The sequence below is a fragment of the Pseudochaenichthys georgianus genome, chromosome 23, assembly GCF_902827115.2.
Source record: "Pseudochaenichthys georgianus chromosome 23, fPseGeo1.2, whole genome shotgun sequence".
In the NCBI taxonomy this organism is placed as follows: domain Eukaryota; kingdom Metazoa; phylum Chordata; class Actinopteri; order Perciformes; family Channichthyidae; genus Pseudochaenichthys; species Pseudochaenichthys georgianus.
The window spans coordinates 10,421,850-10,447,353 of record NC_047525.1 but is presented as its reverse complement, the minus strand read 5'-3'; the positions used below and the strand labels follow the sequence as shown (position 1 = coordinate 10,447,353).

Below are 25,504 nucleotides of genomic sequence, written 5' to 3'. Positions count from 1 at the left end.
TCAGGAAGATTATTTCAAAAATATTCTTGCCCTAATAGATAAAGTGCAGCCATGTTTTTTGTTTAGCCTGACCCAAAGAACAGAGCTAACAATAACCCATTAGACATTTGAATGACAACAGCAGCATCATGCCCCGGCCACACGAGGACGAAAACGGCTAAACACAAAGGATTAACGCAAACGCAATCGCAAGGAAGCTTCCGTCCACACACAATAGTCATCCGGATAGTGTCTGTCCACACGAGACCGCTCCGTTTAGCTCCAACCGCTGGAGAAGCTGCAGTACATATGCAGGAGCCTGTACGTGGCGCTGTAACTTCCTCCACAAAAGCAGCGAAGAAGCATGGTTGTCATGGTTGCCCTTCTGTTTGTTCTCCGCGGTGGGGGCCGAGGGAAGTGGGCAGAGTTTTTTGCCAGTCAACGTGTATTAAAGTTTAAATCTTCCGACAAAATTATGAAAGTGCCGGTCAAAGGTCTTCTTTGTTTTTTATTGAGCTTTAAAACAAATGAATAACGACTCTATATAATATAAGAATAAAATACACGGAGCCTCTCTTTTTCCTCCCTCTTTGGACAGCGTCAGTGTCTGTCTCATGCAGCATCTGATCCAGTAATGAGTGACCCGGCCGACAGTAAAAATAAACATATTCATAACTAGTTTAGGGAGTTTGAGAGGTGTCTCCGTACTGTCAGATTAGACTTCACTCGCGTTTAGGTCCATATCGAGAGAAAGATAAATAATCTGAATTCAGTGTGCAGTTTACTTTGACGCGGGGTGAGCAGCAGAGGTGGGGAGAGGCGGGTCGATTGTCTCATCATTATCAGAAAATGTTCGGATAGGGCGCACACACGGAGCCGTTGGACCCCCCAGAGCGTTGCGTATGCCGTTCTATCCACCTTGGGACCCGTTATCGTTTCCGCAGTCGTTTAGTGCCGTATTCGGTCGTCCTCGTGTGGCCGAACGGTCTATATGACACTAAACAGTAACGCAAACGACTGTTTTCGTCCTCGTGTGGCATCAGTATTTCTTGAGTTGTAAAATGTGTTTGTTTTCTTTGTTGGTTCCCTCCAGCCATATGTGGTTTAACGGTTGAGGTTAACTGGTTTGTTTTGTTTTCTCACATTTTACACTGAATACATTTGATTGTCTTTGGTTCCTCTAGCGGTGTGTTTTTAGGAGACAAATGTTTTGTTGAAAATGTAAGTATTTTGCCATACAGTAAATAAGGTAATTTCTTAAGTCATTCTATGTCTTGCAGGACTATTCTGGTAAATATACTACACTCCAATCTCATGTTTTACAGTAAATATGAAGCTACAGCTGGCAGAGTACGAAATCAACAGGAAAACGGCTCCTGCTAATACTGGGTTATAGTTAATAGACCCAGCTAAGAAGCAGTCAGACACATAAAAAGCCCATTTTCTTAAAATGTTAGATTTCGGGTCCATTTAAAGCAGCTTTCTATGGATCTTTCCAATGAGGTTTTCCAAGGCATGAGATTTTTTTTTTTTACAAAACTATGTGGTAGGAGTAGTTCCTTGAATCCGGTGGGCGCTCCACGTTAAAGGGTTCATTAGGGGCCAAACGCCTTCCAGCAAAACACAACTGCTGCCTCAGGTGAAGCAGCTCTCTGCAGAGCACCTGGAAGAGAGGCAGAGCGAAACATCAAAAAGAAAAATGGCTTGTCAGCTCTTCCTGCTGCCTGCAGATGAAAGACCTGAGCGTGTGGTATATTCAGTCTACACTTATCAAAGATTGTAGATAAGGTGGTAACGCTTAACAAATTGAGCTTCATGTGAGAGGTTCACTCAGAATAATTTGTCGTATTTGAATATTGCAATCATGATAGGATTCATATTTAGATTTCAGCAGCCCTTTGGTACTTCACGCATATCATTCAACTTTATTTTCAGTCCCCACGCATACAATTAATCATGATGATACAGTTGAGGCAGCTTATTAAAAACAACAAATCTTTTATAAGGTCACACCAAGAAAAGTCAAGAGTTTTTATTCTTGTAAAAAAAACATGTAGTGAGTAAACAAAGGAGTGCTCAAAAAGAGCATATTATTGCATTTTGGTTGGTTTAAAAAAACAAAACAAAACAGCCTTGGCACAGAAAAATAAAAAAATAAAACATTAGAAAAATGAACAGTGCAGAATGGGTGTGGATTTGAATTCACAAATCATCAGTACAGCTTCCTCCTGACCGAACTCCTCACATTGGCTTCTTTTCTACTAAAATGTGCAACATCGTGACCTATTTTCAGAAACAATTATTCACAAATACAGGAAAAAGGAGTTCTGTCACTCTTTGGAATCATTGTCCACTTATTTTGGTGTGGTGATATCAGACTGCCTACTCCCTACTTTCCCTTCTTGCCTTTGGATAAGCCCGCCAGTGTATTTGTGGTCTCCTTCAGAGCCTTCTGAAGGGCTTGGATAGCCTGATCGTGGCCTTCTAGCTTTGCCGCTCTGCTCTCCATATCCTTCACCATGCTGGAGAGGCCCTGCAGCTGCTCCGGCTTCACGCTTCTGCTGCTGCTGTCCTCCAGAGCAGCCAGCCTGCTCATCATCTCCTCCACCTGCTGACCCAGGCTGGAGTCCTTCGAAGACAGCTTGGTCTGGGCACTGCCAACAGCAGCCATGTTGGACTGCAGCTCCCCCAGACTGCTTTTCAGTGCCTCCATCTCCTGCTCGATGCCACTCTTGACCTTCTCCACAGCCTGGCCCTGTGCAGCTAGCACGCTGTCTTGAGTGTCACATTTGGCGAGCAGCGATTCCACTCTGGAGGCGATGTCTGACACCGATGCCGACAGGGAGTCTCCGCTCTCCTCTGATGTTTTGACTCTGGCTTCCAGGTCTTCTGATCTTCTCAGGATCTGGTCCGCCGCTGCGTTCACTTGCTTCTCCACGTGACTGGCGGCGGCGACGGCCTCCTCCACGCCACTCTCCAGCGCCGAGCTTTTGTCCTTCAGAGCCTGAACGTCGGACTCTGCAGCAGACAGAGACTTCCTCAGATTCCCCACCGCCTCTTGCACCACTGACCTCACAGTTTCCACTTCCTGAGAGAGTGAAGCCACTTCCTGGTTACGAGTCTGGAGCTCTGACCTCACGGCGCCCACCTGCTCCCTGAAGGAGTCTGCCAATATGCCTTCTGCCTCATTGGCTGCTTTGATTTCAGCCACAGCTTCCACGATGGCGGAGAGCTCCTGTTTGACCAGCGCGGGGTCCTCCATGTCCCCCAGGCGGGCCTTGAGGTCGGACAGCTGGCCCTGCGTCTCGTCCTGAGCTTCGGTGAACTCCGACACGCTGGCCTTGATGGACTGGCTCACCTCCGCCAGGCGCTCCTCCACCGTCTTCTCCAGGGAAGAGAAGTCAATCTCTCGGGCCTCCTTCACCTCCTTGATGCCCTCTGAAAGGTCCCTGAGCAAGTCGTTCTGGAGCCTCTGAAGGGCATCCTCCACCTTCCTGGTCTCCACCTCGCCCCTCTTCATCCGGGCGATTGACCCCTCTAGCTCCACCCGTGTGATGCCCAGTGATGACTCCAGCCCGTCCACAATACTGCTCAAAGACTCCACCTGTCGACAACAGGAAAACATGCATCAGTGCGTGTTTTCAACTGACATACTACACTATCATCAAAACACTTGTGCATTATTAGCTAAGACACACGGCCTATTTATAGCATATCTATTTATAGCATTTATAGCACATCAATAAATATTTATGATGTGTATTAGTCTTCACTGAAAAACTCAACTTTTGATTGACTTTAATGAAATGTTTTATCTCAACACATTTCACATACATGTATTAGGTTAGTTGAAAGCAATAAGTAATACTTTTAAATAATTATTTAACTTAATATTATTTTCGACTAACCTAATACAGCTATGTGAAATCTGTTGACTTAATACATTTAATTAAAGTCAATGATTCAGTGTATGTTTAAATTAAATGTAGATGAGCGCAGAAGTTAATTTTGTACCTGAATGTGTGGTTAAAAACGTACAGTTTTAAGAAAAGATGCCACAAGATTTTTCTTTTCTTATGGCTGTGTATTTTAACACAATGTAAATATTCACTATGCAATCATTGCTCCAATTACCATTAGTGCTTTTGTGAAATGAGCTCTGACCCAAAGGAAACACAACAAACATGTCAAACCTGTAAATGAGCATGGGCGGAGTTAAGTCATCAGTCACCACTGAAGTGGGTTGTCACATGTGTGAGTAAAAGAAAAGCTGACTGAACATATTTACACTGGCTACAGATACACGGTGTACTTTTACATTCAGGAAGTGAGGAGAGAATGAATGAACTGCAAGAGTGGGCTTCAATTATATAGGTTCTGTTTTTTATTAAGTACATGGGGACCTTTTATGATCTTTGTCTTTAACAAAGTCTTTATTAATATTATATGTATAAGATAGATGTTTTATATTACCTGAAGACATTGAACACGTTTGTTTTTATGCATTTTTTATTCCAGCAAAAGTGTATTGATGATCAGAGATGACTTGTTCTGCACATTAAGAAAGGAGGTTGTCCCTTTCCCTGCTAGACACAACTCATCCTTATCTTCCCTGCATCTTAAGAATCAGCAAAGGCATATTTTTCTAAAAGAACATCCTAAAATATATACAAACATTTCGAAATGATTTATTAATATCAGGTCTGTTTACTTATTGGTCGTGTGTTGAATAAAAAGTGAGTTCCCTCAACCCATCACTGGTCACCAAACCTACCCAACCCCCAACAGTGAGTACATCCAGTACATCTTATGTAATGTCTAACAACAACAATGCATTGCCCATATTGTGTACACTTTGTACTTTACTAAGAATACTGTGAACATTGTGTGTAAAAGTATTCAGACACATTTCATTCTGGTTTTTATTGATTCACTTCATTTTCTTCCTACCTGTTGAACGACACTGTCCATTTTTACGCTCAGCTCTCCGTCGTGCCGTGCGCTCTGCTCATGTCTGACGCTGATCTGCCGCACTTCTTCCACAACTTGTTGTAAATAAACAGCAGCAAACCCTACAGCGCCTATTAACCCGATATAAAACGCTATTGTTGCAAAAAGGCCGAGGCAGCTCCCTGACGGTGGCCCCTGAGGTGCGGGGCCACTCACCCCGTTGCTGCTGCTGCTCTTTGGGCTTTTCTTGGGCACATCCTCCGGGCTGGATGCGGCGCTCTTCTCGCTGTTCTTGTTTCGGTTTTTCGCCGTCATGTTGGATGGGAGCTGGCTCAGGAGAGTGTGAGTGTGATGTGAGGGCTGCTGCTGGTTTTTGCAGTCGTGGATGGAGAATGTTTCTAGTCCAGGCCCACTAACAGGACCGGCAGCGTATCAGGGAGCGCGTCGTGTCTTTCCACGGGGCTTTTGGTGTTGAGGTATGCGGATGGGGGCTGTCCCATGTAAAACTCAGGCTCTGTATGGGTCTACTTAAATGACATAATAAAACACAAGAGCACAATGAATGACTTATACTGCTTGTTTACGTTGTTGTTGTATATGTTTACATCAGATCAGTCATAGTATATTTTTTATCACACACCCAAAACAAGAATGAAAGTTTTGCAGAAGCATCTCTCACTGGAACAACATTTCCTTAAAGAGGGTTTTTTAGCAACTTTAAAGTTTTCAAAGTGTTCCACAGGATCTTAATAAGCAAAAGCACTGGTAAGAGAAGTGAGAAAAATGTCACTCGATTTAGTAAAAGACAAAAGATGCACCCCCAAAGCCAAAGAGTTGCACCAACAGTGCATCATTCTCCAAAGTGCATCAATATACTGAATCTGAAAGTGACATAAACCGTGTTTTATATGTTTCTTTTACTGTGACACTTTTCCACGAATGCTGTAACACTTCTAAAACACTGAAGACTGATGCAAACTTCCTGCAAGCGGTGCAGGGAGGGGCTGCTCCCATCGCTCCTCCTTGCATACGTGGCATCTGCAGGCTGCTGTGAACTCCCATAACATCTCTGCACACAGATATTATCACACACACAAAGCCTTTTTTTACACTGACAAATAAGTGAAAAGACTAAGGAGTTTCAATTACATTTTCTTCATTATAAATGTGGCTGTTGCATGTTGGAGGTCATGGTGGAGGCAATTTAATGAACACAATGTTCTTTTCATAGGAATCTTTTTTTTTTAGTATATCAATGATAAAAAGAACACCAATATTAGTTTTGTGCATGTCATTTAGTTGTTCATTTAAAATTGCTTTATTATAAATGTACCAATTGTATTGCTATACTGTGCCAAATTGTTTGGTATTAGTTTTATAAAATTGCATCATGTGCAAATTCCTCTAAGGTTTATTAGAAAAATCTAGTTATTTGTTTCCAGTCATTATAGTTGCAGTCAAAAAATAGTATTTACATCCTCTGTTTAAACACTAGGTGCCACTAAAAGAGCGTTTTATGGCGAAAGCAAACAGCACAGACAACCGTCTGCAGTCATATCCCCAAAGTGATTTAGGCAATGTAACAATGTCCAACTGTTGAAACAATAACACCGTAAAAAATACATTATGATATACTTTTATGGATTAAGAACATTACACATTACGATTAGCTCCAGCTTTACCAGCTGCAGAATTAAAAGTATGTACCCACTAATGCATCACTGTTTATAACCAAGACAAATAACATCAAGTGTCCCTTCTGCATAATGATTACTTTTACTTTAGTCACTTTAAGTTTATATGGACGCTTATTTGCGTACTTTTTCTTTAGTGTAATTTGTAATGCTGGCCTGTGTTTCAAACTATTTCTATGATGTGGTCTTATTCGTAAGTATAGGTTGTAAATACTTCCTCCACGACAATGTCAAAAAATAGTTTTCAAATGATTCGAGTGTGTATATAATGAACTATAAATAGATGTTTATATACAGTAGTAGCCTACAGCCTGTGATAAATATCTACGTTTACGCCTATCTACATATTCAGGGAGGTGTTTCCTAGCAGACCCTGAACGCATCATGACGCCCCGCCTAGACGCCGTGACAACAGACGCTCCTCGCGACGCGCAGCCCAGGTGTTCAGTGTGTTGCAGAGATATCCGGACCGTTTCGGAGCTTTATCAGTGGATCATCACGACATGGCCTAACTCGATATTCTTTGTCCATGAGCCCGGCTGTCACTCGGACGTCTGAGATGCCGTCTTTCCACCCAAACTCCCTCATCTCTCTGAGAACAGCGGGAACACCGTTAAAATGAAGACTGACACGGGGGTGATAATTTGAACCGTTTGTGTTTATAACTCGAGAGGGAGAAGCTAGCAGGGAGCTAGCTTGGATATCGGTATTGTGAAGCCATGGCTGGACTCATCAAGAAGCAGATCCTGAAGCATCTCTCCAGGTCAGTGCGCAGCGGGGTTAACAGACAGAGACCGTGAGACACCCTAGTCAACTGTCAGACTGACGATAGCTAGCTAACACCAAAAAGTCACAAACAAAATGTAACCTTTTCTGAACATGAATTGATACATTTCCTCTTGCATTTTAATAAATTACCCTGCATTCCTGCTATCTGTCAGACTGTCAGTTTCATTTTCATCCCACGTAACCCTCACTGACCTGAGACGTGGCTAACTGAAGCTAACTAGCTAACACTGGGGTTAGCTAGTAAGGAGCTAATCCCTCACCGTTTGCTTTAGCGGGTTGAACCAGTCCAGTGTTCGAGTCAGATTGTTTAAAACAAACAATCTCAGCCGAAGTCCTAAAGGCAGTTTATCATACAACTTCGTGGTTTCTAATACCCAATCTGGTTGAAAAATAAATCACATACTAATGATGTAATTAGACTCGAATTTGACAGAACTCATTGGGTAAATGAGAAGGCAGTGACATGTACTGTGTAGTGCAAGGTGAAGGTTTGTTCACACGGCTTTAAACCCTGCTTATCTGCTCTTACACCTCTTTACATACTTTACATGGAGCCTCAGAACCCAACACAAGATCATTTAGAGGGACACTGCTGTACTGCCTCCTTAATCCAACATTTGACAGCTTTTTGAGGCGTCTTTCGTGTATGAAATAATAGTAATAATGTACTGATTGATGAACCTAACAGTGGTTCTGGATCTGTTTTTAATGGCGCTACCACTGGCTACGTAAGGCCCCATATATTTATTTTTTAATGTCTAGCTTTTATAGGCAGCATTCAGCTTGTACCGGTCCCATGCATTATTTATTGTTTTCCACTGTCCCCCAAGGGACTTTCAATAGAGTACTTCCTGGTTTTCTTCCAGAGATAAAGCTACAGAGATGCTACTGACCTACAACAGAGCACCTTCAGACAGAACAGTGTATTGAAAAGGATAATTTTGGGAGTATACTAAACTTTAGGTGGACAACTTTTACATGGAATATAAGAAATGAGAGCTGTCACATCTATATTGCAGCTTACAGATGACTAAATCCATCATAGCCTCATTGGTATGCAGGTGGACTGGCTTCTATTCTTGGAAAGAAAAAGCACCACGATGATGTGGTTGTTGAGAGAAGTCTTTGTGATGAGGTGTGATGAATTAGTCCTTTTAACGGTCCATACCATAATGGTTTAAAGGGTTGCTTTGTCCTTCACACAATGCCATGTGTCTGCAACACACAGCCTGTAAGTGGCCTGCCCTTCATTGTCCTTGTTCTATAAAGTGTGTGTGTGTGTGTGTGTGTGTGTGTGTGTGTGTGTGTGTGTGTGTGTGTGTGTGTGTGTGTGTGTGTGTGTGTGTGTGTGTGTGTGTGTGTGTGTGTGTGTGTGTGTGTGTGTGTGTGTGTGTGTGTGTGTGTGTGTGTGTGTGTGTGTGTGTGTGTGTGTGTGTGTGTGTGTGTGTGTGTGTGTGTGTGGTGTGTGTGTGTGTGTGTGTGTGTGTGTGTGTGTGTGTGTGTGTGTGTGTGTGTGTGTGTGTGTGTGTGTGTGTGTGTGTGTGTGTGTGTACACATGACTGTGCATGCCCTCAGCTGCATTGACAGAAAGTGACTGAGAGAGTAGTGATATGTGACGTCATCTTTCTTTGGGCTCGCCATCTGATCTGCTTCATCCTGGCCTCACTGCTCTGGCACTGAGAGGACGCTCGCCTGTCTGACAGTCAGCCAATCCTGCGCCTCTCAGGTGGGATGATGTCACGGTAAAAGTGTTGATGTCAGAATGCCAAATCAGCATCAGCTTATGTCCTCTTTTACTGTATGGGTGCAAATATAGTGCGAGTACAATACACGCTTGAATTATTCAGCTTGAGGATGGGTTACAGGTTTAGTTCAGTTTTTTATCGAAGCAAGCTTGTATGAGGTTGTTATTTATATAGTGTATTATTACCTACAGTAAATGGCGGTTAGCATGCACCCAGTTTGGAAAAGAAGGAAGCCTTTTTTTGGTGGTGAAACCATATCTTTCTTCTGATCCCATCCTCAGCAGTACATTGCTTTGCTTCCGTGCCAGTTTCTGTCTGCTTCTCCAAACTGAGGGCGTGCAGGCCACCATCCACTGTAGATGCTACACTATGGGTGGATAAGTGTACTATACAACACTAACACAAAGAATCCGAACCACACCTGCTCAGTTGCTGCTTGGTCAGCACCAGCCAGGAATAGTGAACCCTGCTGAGCTCCATTATTCACACAGGGTAGGTGTGCTTACACAGCTACAGGTTATGTTGTGTCAACATGTCAGCTCAGCCTCCACGCTCAACTTCTACAGAAGACGCACGCCAGTTTTAATACTTTGTCACCCGACCACCATCTTTACAGTTTTTACAGAGTTTTTTTTACCAACTGTTAGAGGAAGCAATGAGTGTACTTCCCATGTGCAAGGGTGAGTTTGTTAATATTAAGTGACGAGGCTGAATTGTTGGCATGCATTGGATTTTCTAACATGAGTGTATCGATGAAGACGTAGCCTCTGGGGGTGGTTTGAGCGACACGGTGTGTTTGTGGGCATTACAGACAGATTTAGATTATCGACGAGACCCTTCTGGCCCACAGCCAGACAGACAAGATCCTATTGCACACATTACACACACACATATAGATTGACGTTGAAATGGCTAAACGATGGTAGACATGTTCACATCCTCTCTTCTTTGTTCCCTCTGAAGAGTGATTTCTGTCTTACTTTCTCACAGTCTGAAGGTCAGGTTCAGCTGCAGAGCTGAAGCATGGAGCCGGGAGATATTCAGAGCCAGGAGCCTAATTCCAAGTGTTGAAGATAAGACTCTAACTTTGGTCTTGCTACAGAGATAATGCATTCCCATATGGAGCTCTGCAGCGATTGTTTTACTCTCTTCCATCTTACCTACCTGGATCCATCTTTCTCTTTTCCGTAATTCCATTTCCCTTGAATCTTGATATTGATTAATGCATTCAAAGCGGCAATGTTTTTTTTAAATTGTTGCTTCATCTAAACGTAATATATTTTATGATATATCTTTTTGACAAATTGAAAGTCTAAATCAAGATGATGTGCTCACGTGTCATGTTTGACAAACAAACCGTTAATCCAACAATATCTATATAGAAATAAAGTTGTGAAAAGCAGCAATACCTCACTTTTAACAAGATATATTTGGCATGTTTGGTATTTCTGCTTGAGGAATAAATCGATCTGATCTGTTAATGGCTATTTTATTTTAGCTCTATGCATTGATGAGATTTCTATTTTCTTTTTAGGCACATTGGAAAAAGAAGGTTACGCAGGTCATCTTTAAGTGTATCCATAATTTGTTCAAACATCCTAATGTTGTTGTTATGGACCCAAACATATGTCCCCCTCCCCCTATTTATCGCGTTTTGGGCCCTCAATATATATATATTATTGATTTGAAACCTCCCCTGGCTTTCCTCTCCACACCGTCCTGATTACAGAGTACATGACCAGTGTGCGAAAAAGTACACGTCCCACCGTCCGGGACGTGTTATTTACAATATCGGACAAGTAGATCTTTTAATTGACTTGTCCGGTGGACAAGTGACGTTTTTCGCCCCGATTTATTGACAAATTATTGATAAATTCAGTTTACAAAAGGCAGAACTCATTCGCAAATTGTCTGTGTCCGCCATTGTTCGTTTAGAAATGTTAGTTTCGGTTCTGCTTGTCGATTCATAAGGAAATGCATCTCGCCGTTTTCTGTACAGTTAGACGGGGGCGGGGCGGAGCGGGGTGGGAAGTGTAGCACAGTGGCAGGGTTGGGAAGCAAAATTCGGTTTCGAGTAGGAACAAATAACAATTGTCCGGTACCGGGATTAATAAGAGTTGTGAGGACAGGAGGCGGAGCCCCGCGGACCGCAGCTCTCTCTTTCTATGCTCCGTATCAGCTGATCGCTGCACGTTGCAGCTCAGCGTCTCTCTATCTCTCTCTTTCTACACACAGCGGATCCGCTGTCCGTTTAACAGCCTCATCGTTGTCAAACTTTCTTATGTTCTTTCTAACACGTAATGAAGGTTATTAAGCGTTTTAGCTCCTGTGTCGTTAATATTGACCGCCATTTCCTTTATGAAGTGAAGCAGCCTCCCTGTCTGTCCTCGCGCTGTCCTCACATCCCCGGACCCCCAGACTCGGAGGAGCACAGGGATGTCATGTTAGTATTGTTTATGAAGCAGGGTATAGAAAGTACATTATTGAAATGAAAATACTATTTATTTACTTTTACAAACAGTGATTAGCTGGGCAGCTGCAGCATGTGTATTGCAGGACATGTGTATGCGCTTTGAGTTGTAGAAAAGCGCTAGGCCTATAGGCTATAAATATAATAATAATAATAATAACTTTATTTCTATAGCACCTTTCATGCAGGGGATTGCAGTTCAAAGTGCTTTACATCAGTAAAAAACAAGACATCAAATCAGTGTAAAACAAGCAGCAAGAGCAAAAAGTGGGATAAAATAATTAAAAATAAAAACATGGGGAATAAAACATAGAGAAATAGTGCAATGTCAATCACAGGGAATAGTGCAGTATAATAGTGTAAAAATGCTTTGGTAAAGAGATAGGTTTTAAGCTGCCTTTTAAAAATGCCTAATGTATTGGCTTCCCTAATATTGTTGGGTAACGTGGTTTACAAAGGCTGCATCACCGATCTTCTTATGACTCTTTCTGGTGACCTCTAATAGACCTGCATCTGATGATCGCAGTGTTCTGGCGGGTGTGTAGTTCATTAGAGAGTCAGCAATGTAGCTGGGTCCTTGTCCATTTAGAGCTTTGTATGTAAGGAGAAGCACCTTCAAATCAGTTCTGAAAGTTACAGGAAGCCAGTGTAGAGTAGCTGAGACAGGACTAACGTGTTCCCTCCTTTTGGTATTCGTCAGTAGTCTAGCTGCAGAGTTTTGAATGAGCTGGAGTCTAGCTTTCTTGGGGAGACCAGTGAATAGTGCATTGCAGTCGGCTAGATATAAAAGCATGAATTATCTTCTCTGCATCATTGTGATTTATGAATGGTCTTAACTTCGCTATGTTTCTGAGATGAAAGAAAGCTATTTTGGTCACTTTGTTTAAATGGGCGTTAAAGTTCAAATCTGAGTCCAGGATGACACCAAGACTTGTCACCTCCGGTTTAATCCAAGTGGTTAAACTTCCTAGATTATTTGTTAGCATCTCTCTTTTTGAGATAATAATAATTTATTATTATTATTATTATTATTATTATTAGGCCTATGTGTTGGAGATGTGTGGTTGGACTCTGTCTCACAGGCAGGTTGCAGTGTAACATCAGAGGAGACTGGGCCAATTGTACATTCTTAAACTGCACAATTTAGAACTAACTAAATAATGCAGAGATTATTTTTATATAATTGTATTCAATAACCGTAAGAAATTCAACAGTATGAAGTGATTTGTAAATAGGAATACAGATTTGACTTAATGTTTTCATAAATATATTTTTCTCCCAGTTTGTCATGGGACTTATTTACCCTCTCAAAGAACCGGAATCGAGAACCGAAAATAACCGGAATCGAAAAGCAGAACCGGAATCGTTAAAATCCAAACGATACCCATCCCTATGTGTGATGCAGTAACATCTTACCGCTCACTTACGTTAGCGGTGTTGTAAAAACCGTGGGAAAGTGTAAAATACGATGACGAAGAAGAAGATTCCAGTGGCCCCAATTTTTGTCCATTCTGGACAAGTGAAGAATGTATTCGGACAAGTAAATTGCCAAACTCACTTGTCCATGGACAAGTACTCTCTAAAAACTTTTTCTCATACTGATCATGACTACTTATTAACGTCACAAGACCACGGCACAACAGTCCTGCAAACTCAGTATAATCTACATCTTCAGTCCCAGAGGAATGTGGTCGAGGGAGATTTGCTTGATGTGCATAAATCAAAGCTGTTGAAAGACAGAATGTACACGGGCCCCACAGAATGAAGATTATCACGACCAGCTTCTAATAGAAAGAGTGCATGACCCGGGAGATTAGCTGTACATTCAGGAGGGTATGAGATTGAACACAATGGCTTGAGCTTAGCCTCGCTCACCTCCTCTGCATTTTAGGTTTTCATATTGAATGTGAAGCATTATAGTGCACTTTGAATCTGTCAGGGCTGCTTTCGGCATTTTGAAAGATGATTCATTTGGTTTCAGGAACTCTTATGACCGCCAAATGATCCCACAAGAATCGCATCCATTAACTTGTCATCAGTAGAGAGGAGACTGGTAAATGTAGGGAAGACTTTTAAACTCCGAGTCAGCTGAGGTTGAGCAGAAGGGATTGTAATGCCAGTGTTAAACCGTGTGATCCATTACGCGCATATATCACACGTCTTTTCTGAGATGTAGTGCCCATTGCGGTGCGAGAGACTCTTTCCATCCGGCAGCGTCTGTGAGATGAGGCACCGTAGAAATCAACTCCACTAGTCCCAGCGTTAGCTCACAGCTGGTGGGAAGGCTATTATTGTGTGTGTGCGTGTGCGTGTGCGTGTGTGCCAGGGTCCCCTCAGCAGGCCTTGGCGTCCTCCTCTGCAGCGACAGACTGTTTTCCCCTTCACACCAAGCTTTGCTCCGTCATGAATGTTCCAGCTCTCCGGGGCCAGCCAATGTAAACTGGCTTCCCTCCGAGAGGTGGCCTGTTGACATGTGCGGAGGCGGAGTATTGTGTACAGCTCTCCATGTGTTTGTCTTTGCAACTCGCTGATTGTAAGCTTGAGAGTAATTCATATAATCTCTCCTAATGATAACTTGGAGGTGACTTTTTAATAACTGTTCTGTAGGGACCGGAGCGTGATGTGTTTTTTTCAAATAAACAAACCCTTTGGCTTCAATATCAGAGCAGCGCAGACTGCTGGCACTGCAGAACAACCAAAAGGCACCTTGTGTGCACCACCTGTAACAATAAAATAATGGAAATGTAACAATAAAAACACCTGGACTTTGCTTTAGGCTCTTTTTAAAAACTAAAGCAATGCATTTAGATCCTACAGGAAGTAATAAATGGTTCTTGTTATCTGCCTTCAATCAACCTTAAGGGTCAACAGTAGATTCCTCAGGATGAGATTATTTAAGGTGAATTTAAGGTAACGGTTGTGGACGACGACAACAACAACAACACCAACTGGTAATTAGGAGAAGTTTACACACTTGGGTGGTTGTTACACTGCTGTATCCCTGACTGGCAATACAAATATATTTGGAAATATTGGATTACTTGTAATGAACTAGCATTTGAGAGTTCCTTTTAAAAATGAAGGCGGTTGACTACCATTGTGTTAAACAAAAGAGCTAAGGATTTTAGGAAGTGTCATTTATTTGAATTAGCTCGATTGTCTGAGTGTGCCACATTGACCACAGGCATGTCTTGCTATCATTATTCTACTGTTGACACTCACTGTGCTAACGAAGGATTTAAAGGTCACATCCTCCCTTTCTGTTGTCGAGCCAAGCCTGTTGCTCGGTCAAATGAGCACTGGCAGGAAAGAATGGGCCAACATCCCTTTCCTTTTTTCTTCTTCTTGGAAAACCACACCCCTAAATCCCAGAGCAGTCCCAGAGGATGTCTCCTCTTTCTTTTACATTTAGTGTTTGTGTTTTTTTTTTTCCTTCTCTTTATTCATGTCTCTATTTTTGTTGCTACGGTCTGGGTTGCTATAACAAGCTGGCTTTCTGTTAGAGTCACTCTGGCCTTCTTTGCTCAGGCTCCTCTCTCGCTGGCACTGATGTCATCAGGCTGTGCCACAAACGCACCACCAGGGCACGGAAAAGTGTTTCCTTTTCCACAGGCATCAGCATTGAAAGAGTGGGTTGTTGCTATGGTAAAACGTTGCACACTCATCCCACAGTTGCGCACTACTTTAAGTGGATTTACACACAACATCCATGTTTTTTTTATTAGTATTCTTTTGTAATCTATTGCCCTTAAAAAGGACATCTTTAACACATTGACAATTCAGAGCTTTTACACAGTATGTTCCTCAGCTTTCAAATAAAAACCGAATGTCTCGAGGTCAAATGTTAAATCACCCACCAACAGCTTATCGCCCACAACCTGGTTTTGCATATGACGTGTATATCTCAACAGTAACTGAACAGATTCCTTCCTATCAAACTGCATTCGTAACACCCTTCTCGTTTCATATCGTTGCAATTTGAACTGCAAAGATAACCCGTACCAATCTCTTTTGGAAAATTGCCATGACCTAGAAAACGGCACATGGTTGAAATGAACTTTTGCAGAGAGGAATGTGGCCATGGAGTTTCACTGTGGAGTCGTCCGTATACCCTCAGACAGGCAGACAGACCCCTCTCCAGCCGGTAGCTAGCTCTGATCTCTTTTATGGGCTGGCTTTGGTCCGCTGAACCCGGCCCTGCTGACTGGAGTAATGAAAGCAGAAAGATGACGGTGTGTGAACTTAATACTCTTGTTGTTCTCAGTAATGAGTAGGATCTGTCATTGTAACTCAGCTTTAGTAGCCCCTTAAACAGCGGATCAACAACATATTATAAGAGAGGGTTTATGTAGTACTTTGGGAGAAGGGGAGAGGAAGAGAGGTGGCCCGGGGAAGAATCCAGATAAGGAGTGCGAGAGCTAATGTGAAGCTAGCTGCTTGATACTTGATCGGCAGCAGGAATGAATATTTCACTGCTCACAAGGCTGAGACACTCCAGCATCAACACACACCTCTCGGAGACAGGCGGGGTGTTTCTGTCCCCGAGTGTGTGCATGCCAACGTGAGCCCATATTCAAATTGTGAGGGAGTGTTTTTGTTGTCTTGTTCCACTGAGCTGTGTTTGTCTGCCTGCTGCTGAATAATAAATGACATCCGACATGTTGAAGTAAAGAGGAATCCAACTGTGAAAGGGGAAGGTGTTGAATGGAAAGAAACAGGAATTTAAAACGTGGGCAGCGGAACCATAAAGTGTTGCTTTTATGGGGCAAAGTGTATTTCACACGGCAGATACTGAGTGTCTATGCACTTTGCTGTGTCTTCCATCAGGGAACACAGACCCTTTGTGTCCCTAAAAGTATCCAGTTACTGAGTGACTTCATACATCAGCACTTTTTGATGTTTGCCCTGCGAGGTCTTCTTGCTGCACCTGTGACAGTCATTATAATATCAACACATATATATCATGTCACAGATTGAAGGCTGTGGGGTTCTTGTCAGTTAGAGAAATCAATATTACCCCCATTAGAAGAGGGTCTATTCGCCCAATCTGCAGAGTTTTATTATCTACCCATTCTGCTAATTATTAACCAATAATCAAACTGTTAGCCGAAAACACGAAGTCCATGGACATTGTCTTTGTATGTTCAATGGTATTTACTTAAGCTAAATAGCTAATATACTTTCCACACCATATCTTTTCATCTGACAGAGACTTTACAATATGTGTACACAGCATTTACTCATTAGAGGTTATACATATCAATAAAAAGCACCTTATCATCTAAGTGAGGCTTGAGTACACTTTCTGTGAACACACAGATATTCTGTCCAGTTCCAGAATGGAGGTGACGGACGGCAACTATCCTGAGACTACCACTGTACGGTCTCCTTCTTGCTTTCTATAAATCCTATACTTTGCATCTTTTAATTTGTATCATTATTAAAACTGAATAACTAAGAACCTTGATCCTTCCTTTCCCCTCTCATAGTCAGATGATGTGGTAACTATGGAAACCTAGCAAACCAGTTTAAATAAAGAGGAAAACATGCTTTTTAAAATGGGGTTTCTGTTATTTCCTTGTAGTTGGGGTCATTGTCTCGTAGCAGCAATGTATAACCTTACATGAAAGGCTCCTTTTGAGTGTGCTATTAAAAAGATGTGGGTTTTGTTGTTAAGTATAATTTACCCTGTGATTAATAGTTATTGCCTGGACATTTTTGTGTGAGTTGCTTTGGACAGGCCCCTCTCTGTTCCCCTCCAGAACACCAAGTCTAACAGTTTGGGTTTGTTTGGCCGGCCCGTCATGGTACTTTGCCAAGAGCCTGTATCTATAAATATTCCCAGGCTCAAAGCTGCACTTCTTCTCGTCTGCGTCTCCTAGGTTTGCTAAGAACCTGTCGCCGGACAAGATCAACCTGAGCACGCTGAAGGGGGAGGGCCAGATGACCAACCTGGAGCTGGACGAGGAGGTTCTGCAGAGCCTGCTGGACCTGCCCACCTGGCTCGCCATCAACCGCGTCGAGTGCAACAAGGCCGCCATCAGGGTGAGGAACCGGTCATGTGTTGAGTTTTTTTGTTGCTGTTTTTTTTCTTGTTTCTTTTTCTTTTTTTGTAGTGATATAGCAATCACAGGAGAAGTGCAGACAAATACAGTGTCACAAATACACACGAGTAAAGAGCATTTAGAAGACAAATGACCAGTAGAGACCAGAACAAACGGGGTAATAGGTACTGTAGTACAACTTAAATTGAAAAAAAAAGCAAAACAATAAAAAACTAATTCAATTTTCAGCTAGGGGAATGTAATATTGATGCCACTTTTACATAAATATGAGACTGGAAACTAGGCTAAACAGCTAACCTGTCCCTGGTCAAATGTACCAACCCGTACCTCCAAAGCTCACGACATAACATTTTATATATTTTTCTTGGAAAGACGCAGTAACTTTCTTTGCTCGTTGCCTGATAGATAAGAGATAGCCTGGCAAGTAACCCTTTGGGAAATGTTTATTTTATTTAAACCTGAAAAAAAAAGTGGTATGCGTTTCCCCCCTAATTCTAGTGTTTCCACTAAGCTTCCGGCGGTAGCTTTATGTGGCATCAGTCTTATCTTAATTGCTGCCAGAAAGCAAATAGGCATTTTTCAGTCAAACTTTACATCCCATTCAAGCTTTATCCCTCGAAGGGAAATATTACAACTGATGAACAACGATATGATTTGTTTTATCTTTAAAATAATGTACACATCGATTTAACATAGTTTTATTTCAGGTCTAAATTAAATAAACCCAGGAAATTGCAAAACATATTGCGTTTGATTTTTTTTTTATCAAGCCAACGTGTCGATTCAAGTTGACACCTGTCAGGTACACTTTTAATTACTCTTTACGCACACACGCTCAGACACACACACTCTCTGTAGCACCCAATGTGGTCTTAGCCAATTCCCATGTAAGGGAGCATAACACCGACACACCCTGGAAACGGTGAATGACGCAGCGTACAGTCATTTGCTTCGTCACGGGACTTTTTTTTGTCAACTTTCCACCTTTTATTTTCCTCCTCCAATTCATATTTTTGTTCTCTGTACTTTCCTAAATCTTTTCTCAACCTTTGCAAATCTGTCACTTTGTTTAATCTCCATTTTGTCATTTTTCTCTCTTTCTCTTAACGTCTACTGCCGTGAGATATCTCTACTCAACATACTTGCCGTGTCATTGCCAGTGTGTTGAGAACTATAATATCCTCACAGCATCAGAGTTCTCAGTGAACCGTGAAGCTGTTAAATTGAAACCTGTGGCACTGCCTGGCTGCAGTGTAAAGCGCATTGCAGTGTTAACTGATAAACTGGTAGCAATATTTTACAAAGGAGAACAGATTTCAATCTCACTTCCTCACCTCTTTGAGTTCTTGTGTCTTCCTGCAAAAAGACAGTCACACATATAAATAGTTGCTTTATTGATGATTCATAAATAGATACATAGATATAAATGGTTCTGCAGTGATGTCTCAAAGTGACGGGCTTACTGTAAGTTAACAGCCCTACGAGCACCTCCTAGCATTTCTACAACAGAGGCAAGCTGAATATAATGTGACTCTAATTCAATTACAGCAGCAAATCTCTTATTCTTGATTCATGACTTCTCAAAGACCGAGTCGCTTTGTAGAAAACTCTGCGAGTGAACATAAGCATTTAATCTCTCCTGCTATATAACTTGACATGGCCAGGAATCAGGAGGCTGAGGATTAATGGAACTGCCACTAAGTCTGCTCTCATTGATTTCTCTTTCTCCTTCATCTCCGATTTACTGCACCTTGTCTGCTGTTTTGTCATGATCTAATTCTGTACAATGTGGTTGCATTTATTCAATTTTACATCCCATTAAATTGTATTTTAGCTTATCATTTTCAGAGCACAAAGGTCCCATGCCTGCTGTACGGGTCAGAATACTGAGGCTGAAAAGCTGAGCCACTCTGTTTTCATTCACAGATACCATGGACAAAGTTGAAGACTCACCCAATCTCTTTGGTAAGTTTCAACCACTACACACATTTAAAACTTTTTCTTTCTACATGTATTGTCATCAAATCATCCAAAATTTGATTTACAAACAAGATTTTACAATATATTTGGACAAATTAGCCACTTGTCCTGTTGCATAATTTACTTATCGTCCATCAAAAAATCACAAGGTGAAGAGCAGGAAGCCACTGAAGGTGTTGAAGTAGTAGCCGTCGTCGTAGAGTACTCTGTTTGCGTAGAGCTGCACGAACACGCTGTCTCCGGGCCTCCAGCTGCACCACCGCCCCGTTGGTGGCGCTGTCGTGGCTGTCGTGGCTGTCCTCGCCTTCCGTGTCCCAGGTGGACACGATCTTCTGAGTGTTCATCATCAGGGACAGCACAGAGTTGGGCTGCCCGAAGTTGTTGTTGTACATGGTGTAGCTGAAGTAGTACAACCCCCGGACCATGGCGGTGAAGATGCCCGTGGCGGGGTTGTACCCACTGCCGATGTTGGAGAGGATTCTCTGATACTTCAGCGGCATGTCCTTCTCGACCGGACCAGCTGTGCTTCCCAGAGCGGCGGTGAAAGCCATCTTTGCCGTGACTGCAGAAGAAGCGTCCGCCAGCGCGTTCAGCTTCTCGTCCTGAGCCAGGTTTATCTTTAGGAGATCCTCCGCCTGGGTTTTGTAGGCATGCAGGTTGGCTTGGACGGTGGCCATCTGCTGCATCATGTTACCCAGGTTTTGCTGGAGGCTGCTCTGTGTCTCTGTGGCGGCTGTCAGCCTCTCCCTCATGGCTGCCACCTCGCTGAGCAAGGCGCAGGTGTCGGGCTGACAGATGGCCATGCTGCCCCCGGTCCCCAGGTGGCTGTAATTCCCAGCGCACAGACCTGTGGAAACCGACAACAACGAGGAATATGTGCTCCATTTTTACTCGTTGACACAAAACCTGATTACTGCGTCTGGTCCTCAGTCCTCATATATATATATATACTCCCGACGCCTGGTGTTTCGCAACATGTCTGGCTTGGCAATCTGTATTGATGTATTTTATAAGATATTGCAACAAACATATCAGGGGAACACAAAACTATCGCCACACTATTTAAAAGAGATTAAGCGTTTAATCACAACCACACAGTGGGCAGCATATTTAATGGATGACAATAGCACTTTGTTGTTAGTCACCCTCCTGAAGAACACAATGTTATCACTCCACCAACCAAGGCAAGGAAATATTATACAAATACTGCCTAAAGGTGGCACGCACGGCGAAGAGAGGCCTGCTGTGTCACGACTTTGATCAATGTGAGAATAAAGGCAAAATACTTCAAGGTTTTATCTTGCGTGCACTTGCGTATCAGTAAGCAACATCCAGGAGGACTCAACATCTCCAGGGGAAACGGCTGCAACACCCTTTTTTTATCAATTGAACTTTACTACAAATCTTATCGTTATGACACAATACACCTCCCACAACAAAAAACAAAAAATTACTAATGAATGAATAACTAAGCAATGGAAGAGAGTGGTATTCCCATAAATACTCTGCATATCCGAGGTTAACGTGGATATTCTCTGTGATTAAAGTGTTCAATTTACTAGAAAAATCGGTTTGTGTCTACTGCCAAATCAAAAGCTAAGAAAACTGTTTTATGAAGACATCTGTTGGTTGAGAGGCTAATCCTGTGACTTGCTTGCAGACGTTGGATAAAGTGGTGATGGAGATGAGCACCTGCGACGAGCCCCGTCCTCCTAATGGCCCGTCGCCCATAGCAACAGCATCAGGACAAAGGTAAGCATTGCTGATGTTTAACTCTTTGTACCTCCACCATCTGCACTTTGGTTCAGAGCATCCTTTCCCTGCCTGGATTAAAACGATTTGGTTCACACAAGTTTGATTACACTTGGAAACAGTTTTATTCGTATGATAATTAGAGGGAAGGTTTATGATCTAGATCAGGGGTTTTTAAAACTCATTTTAGTTCAGGGGCCACATACAGCTTAATTTAATCTCAAGTGGGCCGGACCAGTAACATTTTAGCGTTATAACCTATAAATAATTGTTTCCTTTTTGTGTTGGTGCAAAAAAGTACATCCTGAAAATGTTCACATTTAATGAACTATCTTTTGACAAAACATTAGGAAAAACCTGAAATGTCTAAGTGCAATTTCAACAATTGTATGCCTCCAGTTTATCATGAACACATGTGCATTACAACGCACAGATCAGTGTATCTGCAAAGGCTAAAAACATGTAGTCACTGGTATCTGGAACTGAACCATATAGTATTTTACTTTATGATCAAAACAACTTGTCAAGATTTAGAAATGATTTTACATCACATTAATCCTGACAACCAGAACTGACACACCTCCATAAAAACTATTAAGGAAGAAGGTGAAGTTATCCCCTGCCTTGTAAATGTATAACATTTATACATACATAATGCATAAAAGTCACATTTACAGCTTAGTGATTGTTTACTGTCGTGCACCCTGTTGCTAGGCACCACTTATCACCTTGTTTACCAACCGCCTGTCTCCTCTGCAGTGAATATGGCTTTGCTGAAAAGGTGGTGGAGGGCATATCGCTGTCCATCAACTCCATCGTCATCAGGATCAGTGCCAAGGCCTTCAACGCCTCCTTCGAGCTGTCGCAGCTGCAGGTCTACAGCGTCAACACCAGCTGGAGCATCAGCGACCTGCGCTTCACCCGCATCCAGGACCCTCAGAGGGGGGAGGTCCGTGTTCATTTACTCCGTTATCTGAAAGTCTACAAGGATGTTGTTTTGTATTTATTTTTTGTAACGCCATGCCCGTTTGGTTCAGATCCTGACGTTTAAAGAGATCAGCTGGCAGATGATCCGCATCGAGGCGGACGCCATCCAGAGCGCCGAGCACGAGATGCTGAGCGCCCCCATCCGCCTCATCACCAACCAGTCCAAGATCAGAGTGACTCTCAAGAGACGGGTCAGACACGCACACACACACACACGCACACGCACACGCACATATACACACATATATACACACACATATATACACACATATATACACACACATATATACACACATATATACACACATATATACACATACACATACACATACACACATACACATACACATACACACACAACTCACTGCTCTAAGTAACCTGTGAACAATAATCCCTCTGTGTGGCCTCACAGGCTGCAGGGCAAAAAGCAGCAATTCATCAGTGTGAATTTAAACAAAAGACACTACTAAGTTTTGGAAATTAAATATAATGCAGCAGAAAAGCAAAAAGGGCCTTTTTTGTTTGTGCTCTGCGAAAGCAATTAACCCCGTTGGTTTTCCTCAGGCTTTTCAGAACTGCTGAATAAAGCATTTAACACAAACCTTTCTCTCCAAAACGGGCTGTCAGCTCAGCTTAGTACAGTCCCAGTCCATTTGATTCAACACGTCACACAATAAGGGATTTTCTCTACATGTTCCATTAATAGGCGCTCTCGGGCTTCTGCCACCTGCATAAAGCATGTTTATACGAACTGCTCTTCCTGCTACAGATTAAGGACTGTAACGTGGTGGCCTCCAAGCTGATCCTCGTCCTGGACGACCTGCTCTGGGTGCTCACCGACTCCCAGCTCAAAGCCATGGTGCAGTACGCCAAGTCTCTGAGCGAGGCCATGGAGAAGTCAGCGCAGCAGAGGAAGAGCATGGCCACGGAAGAGCAGGTAAACACAAGACTGACTCACACAAGTACATATTTTAAACAAACAGTGACTTCACCCAGTAACCGTCATACCTCAAATATATTGTAATCCCCTATTGCCCCTCTCTAGTTTACTTGCCAGCAGTGTGAACCTGGAAATGTTGGGTACCCCAAGGTTTTCTGTTGGAAAGGTGTACAGTAGTAAGGGTCATTTTCACAATTGACATAATTTGCTTTAATTAGCATACAATTGCTGGAAAATGGCTTGGACAATTTTGGCGTGGTTTTGGAGGTTATTGAGGATGTTGAATCAGTTTATGACATTTTCAGGAAAAGAGAAGGCAGTTTCAACCAGAAAGTTGCCATATTTGTACACCCAGCTTATTTTGATGAATTTTGGGGTCGATTCTTTTCAGTTTTAGGGGACTAAAAACTGCCATTGACACATCCTCAATTTACCAAAATTGTTCCAAATCAGCCAAGTTTGCTATTGTCTGCATACGCTATTTAATGCTAATTACCAGAGGTGTGGACTCGAGTCACATGACTTGGACTCGAATCAGACTCGAGTCACCAATTTGATGACTTGAGACTCGACTTGACAAAATCACAAAACACTTGCGACTCGACTTGGACTTGAACACCAATGACTCGGGACTTGACTTGGACTTGAGCCTTCTGACTTGAGGTGACTTGATCATTTAATTCAGAGGTCTCCAACACGCCGATCGCGAGCTACCGTTAGAAGAGCAGACTCCCGTCGGGGAGCGCAGAATCTTCAGCCGCTCCTACTCTTGCTGAGAATCCTTGCAGGCAGGGGCGGGATTTTATTTAGCTGGGCCACCATGCGGCCAATCATATGCGAGGACACACTAGGATCATACCATTATGTGAAAGAAGGGTGGGGGGCACAGCAGGTGTAGTGGTACAGGCCAGCTGCACAGAGCGACGGGGAGACGGATTTAAATGCAAGTGCGTCGGAAAAAGTCAAGAAATGAGCAAAAACCGAAAAGAGAAGCAGCATCTGGCTGCTTTTCAATGATACTGGAGAAAGCAAAGCTGAGTGCAGGATTTGTAAAATGAAAATTACCTTTTTTGGTTACCTTTATTTTGGTAACTGTCAGAGGTGGGAGAATTTCAGATCTTATACTTGAGTACAAAAGTACCAGAGTGTAGGAATACTCGGTTACAATAAAAAGTCCTGCATTCAAAATGTTACAAGTAAAAGTACAAAAGTATTAGCATCAAAATATAGTTAAAGTACCACCTGCAGAGGGATCTAGATGCCGGTGTTCTCTTCCCCATAGAGCCCGCTCGCTGCACATTATCCCTTGCAAAGATAGATTGTGGGTCCCTTACAACATGTTGTACACAGTGATAAACATTCTGGTCACCTCAACATCAGGGATCTTATACATTAAACTCCTTCTGAATCAAACCGCCACGGTAGCCTTACCTTATTGTTCCCTCTTAAAATAGAAAAAAACACGTTACTTTACCAGCAGAGAGAAAATTGATTATTAAATTATTAATGTGACTAATAAAGAGCAATTTGATTATTAAGTATTATTCTGTTGATCAATGTCATTACATTTGGTGAAAAACACATAATGACTTGTTTATGACTCGTTTTGTCAACGTTTAGGACTTGGACTTGACTTGAACTTGCCCAACCTGACTTGAGACTTGACTTGGACTTGAGCGCAAAGACTTGAGACTTGACTTGGACTTGCAAAACAATGACTTGGTCCCACCTCTGCTAATTACCGCATATTATGCCAATTGTTCGTATTGCCCAACAAATGCAAGTTAGCATCCGGCAGTTTCTCTATGCTGTGTATACATTTGTAACATAAAACTGTGGGGTACTCAACATTTCAGGGTTCACTATATGACTCTATAACCTGGCTAATGGACTGCTCTGGCATTACGCTCCCGACTGCAGGTCTTTTAGCCGTGCCCAGAGTCCACACAACTAGATCAGGAGTCTAAGCGTTCAGCTACCAAGCTCCTTTTCTCTGGAACCTACTTCCTGTTTATATTAGGGAGGCAAACAGTATCCAACATTTTAGTTTTTTGCAGACCTCCCTTTTAATAAAGCCTATAGTTAAAGCTGGTTTCAGATTACTTTGTTTGTCCTCCTGAGTCCTACATGTTATGGTATTTCGTCTATTTGTT

General features: G+C 42.5%; 2 protein-coding genes and 1 pseudogene across 4 annotated transcripts in view; 1 reads left to right on the top strand and 2 right to left on the bottom strand.

Moving 5' to 3' along the window:
* Positions 1-1,996: 1,996 nt before the first annotated feature.
* Positions 1,997-5,385, bottom strand: ckap4 (cytoskeleton associated protein 4). Its single transcript, XM_034074723.2, has 2 exons — positions 4,930-5,385; positions 1,997-3,583 (listed from the first exon to the last, which is right to left on the bottom strand). Exons 1-2 carry the CDS (start codon positions 5,242-5,244, stop codon positions 2,369-2,371), a joined length of 1,530 nt encoding a protein of 509 aa, XP_033930614.1. The 5' UTR covers positions 5,245-5,385; the 3' UTR covers positions 1,997-2,368.
* A 1,654-nt stretch (positions 5,386-7,039) lies between these two features.
* Positions 7,040-25,504, top strand: part of bltp3b (bridge-like lipid transfer protein family member 3B) — a 37,789-nt gene continuing 19,324 nt past the window's right edge. For all 3 annotated transcript variants that reach the window (XM_034112378.2, XM_034112377.2, XM_034112379.2), the window contains exons 1-7: positions 7,040-7,386; positions 17,510-17,672; positions 19,619-19,657; positions 21,333-21,424; positions 22,184-22,373; positions 22,462-22,602; positions 23,181-23,348. In XM_034112378.2, the coding sequence (XP_033968269.1) occupies positions 7,343-7,386; positions 17,510-17,672; positions 19,619-19,657; positions 21,333-21,424; positions 22,184-22,373; positions 22,462-22,602; positions 23,181-23,348 (837 nt within the window). In that variant the 5' untranslated portion in view covers positions 7,040-7,342. The remainder of the gene's footprint in view (positions 7,387-17,509; positions 17,673-19,618; positions 19,658-21,332; positions 21,425-22,183; positions 22,374-22,461; positions 22,603-23,180; positions 23,349-25,504) is intronic.
* LOC139433007 (cerebellin-1-like) lies at positions 19,681-20,475 on the bottom strand (annotated as a pseudogene).

Bases quoted from the DNA above. Each gene is read 5' to 3' on its own strand.
- ckap4 (XM_034074723.2), bottom strand. From the start codon at position 5,244: ATGACGGCGAAAAACCGAAACAAGAACAGCGAGAAGAGCGCCGCATCC. The intron at 3,584-4,929 runs GTAGGAAGAAAA...TGTTGTCGACAG, and splicing joins TGGACAGTGTCGTTCAACAG to GTGGAGTCTTTGAGCAGTAT.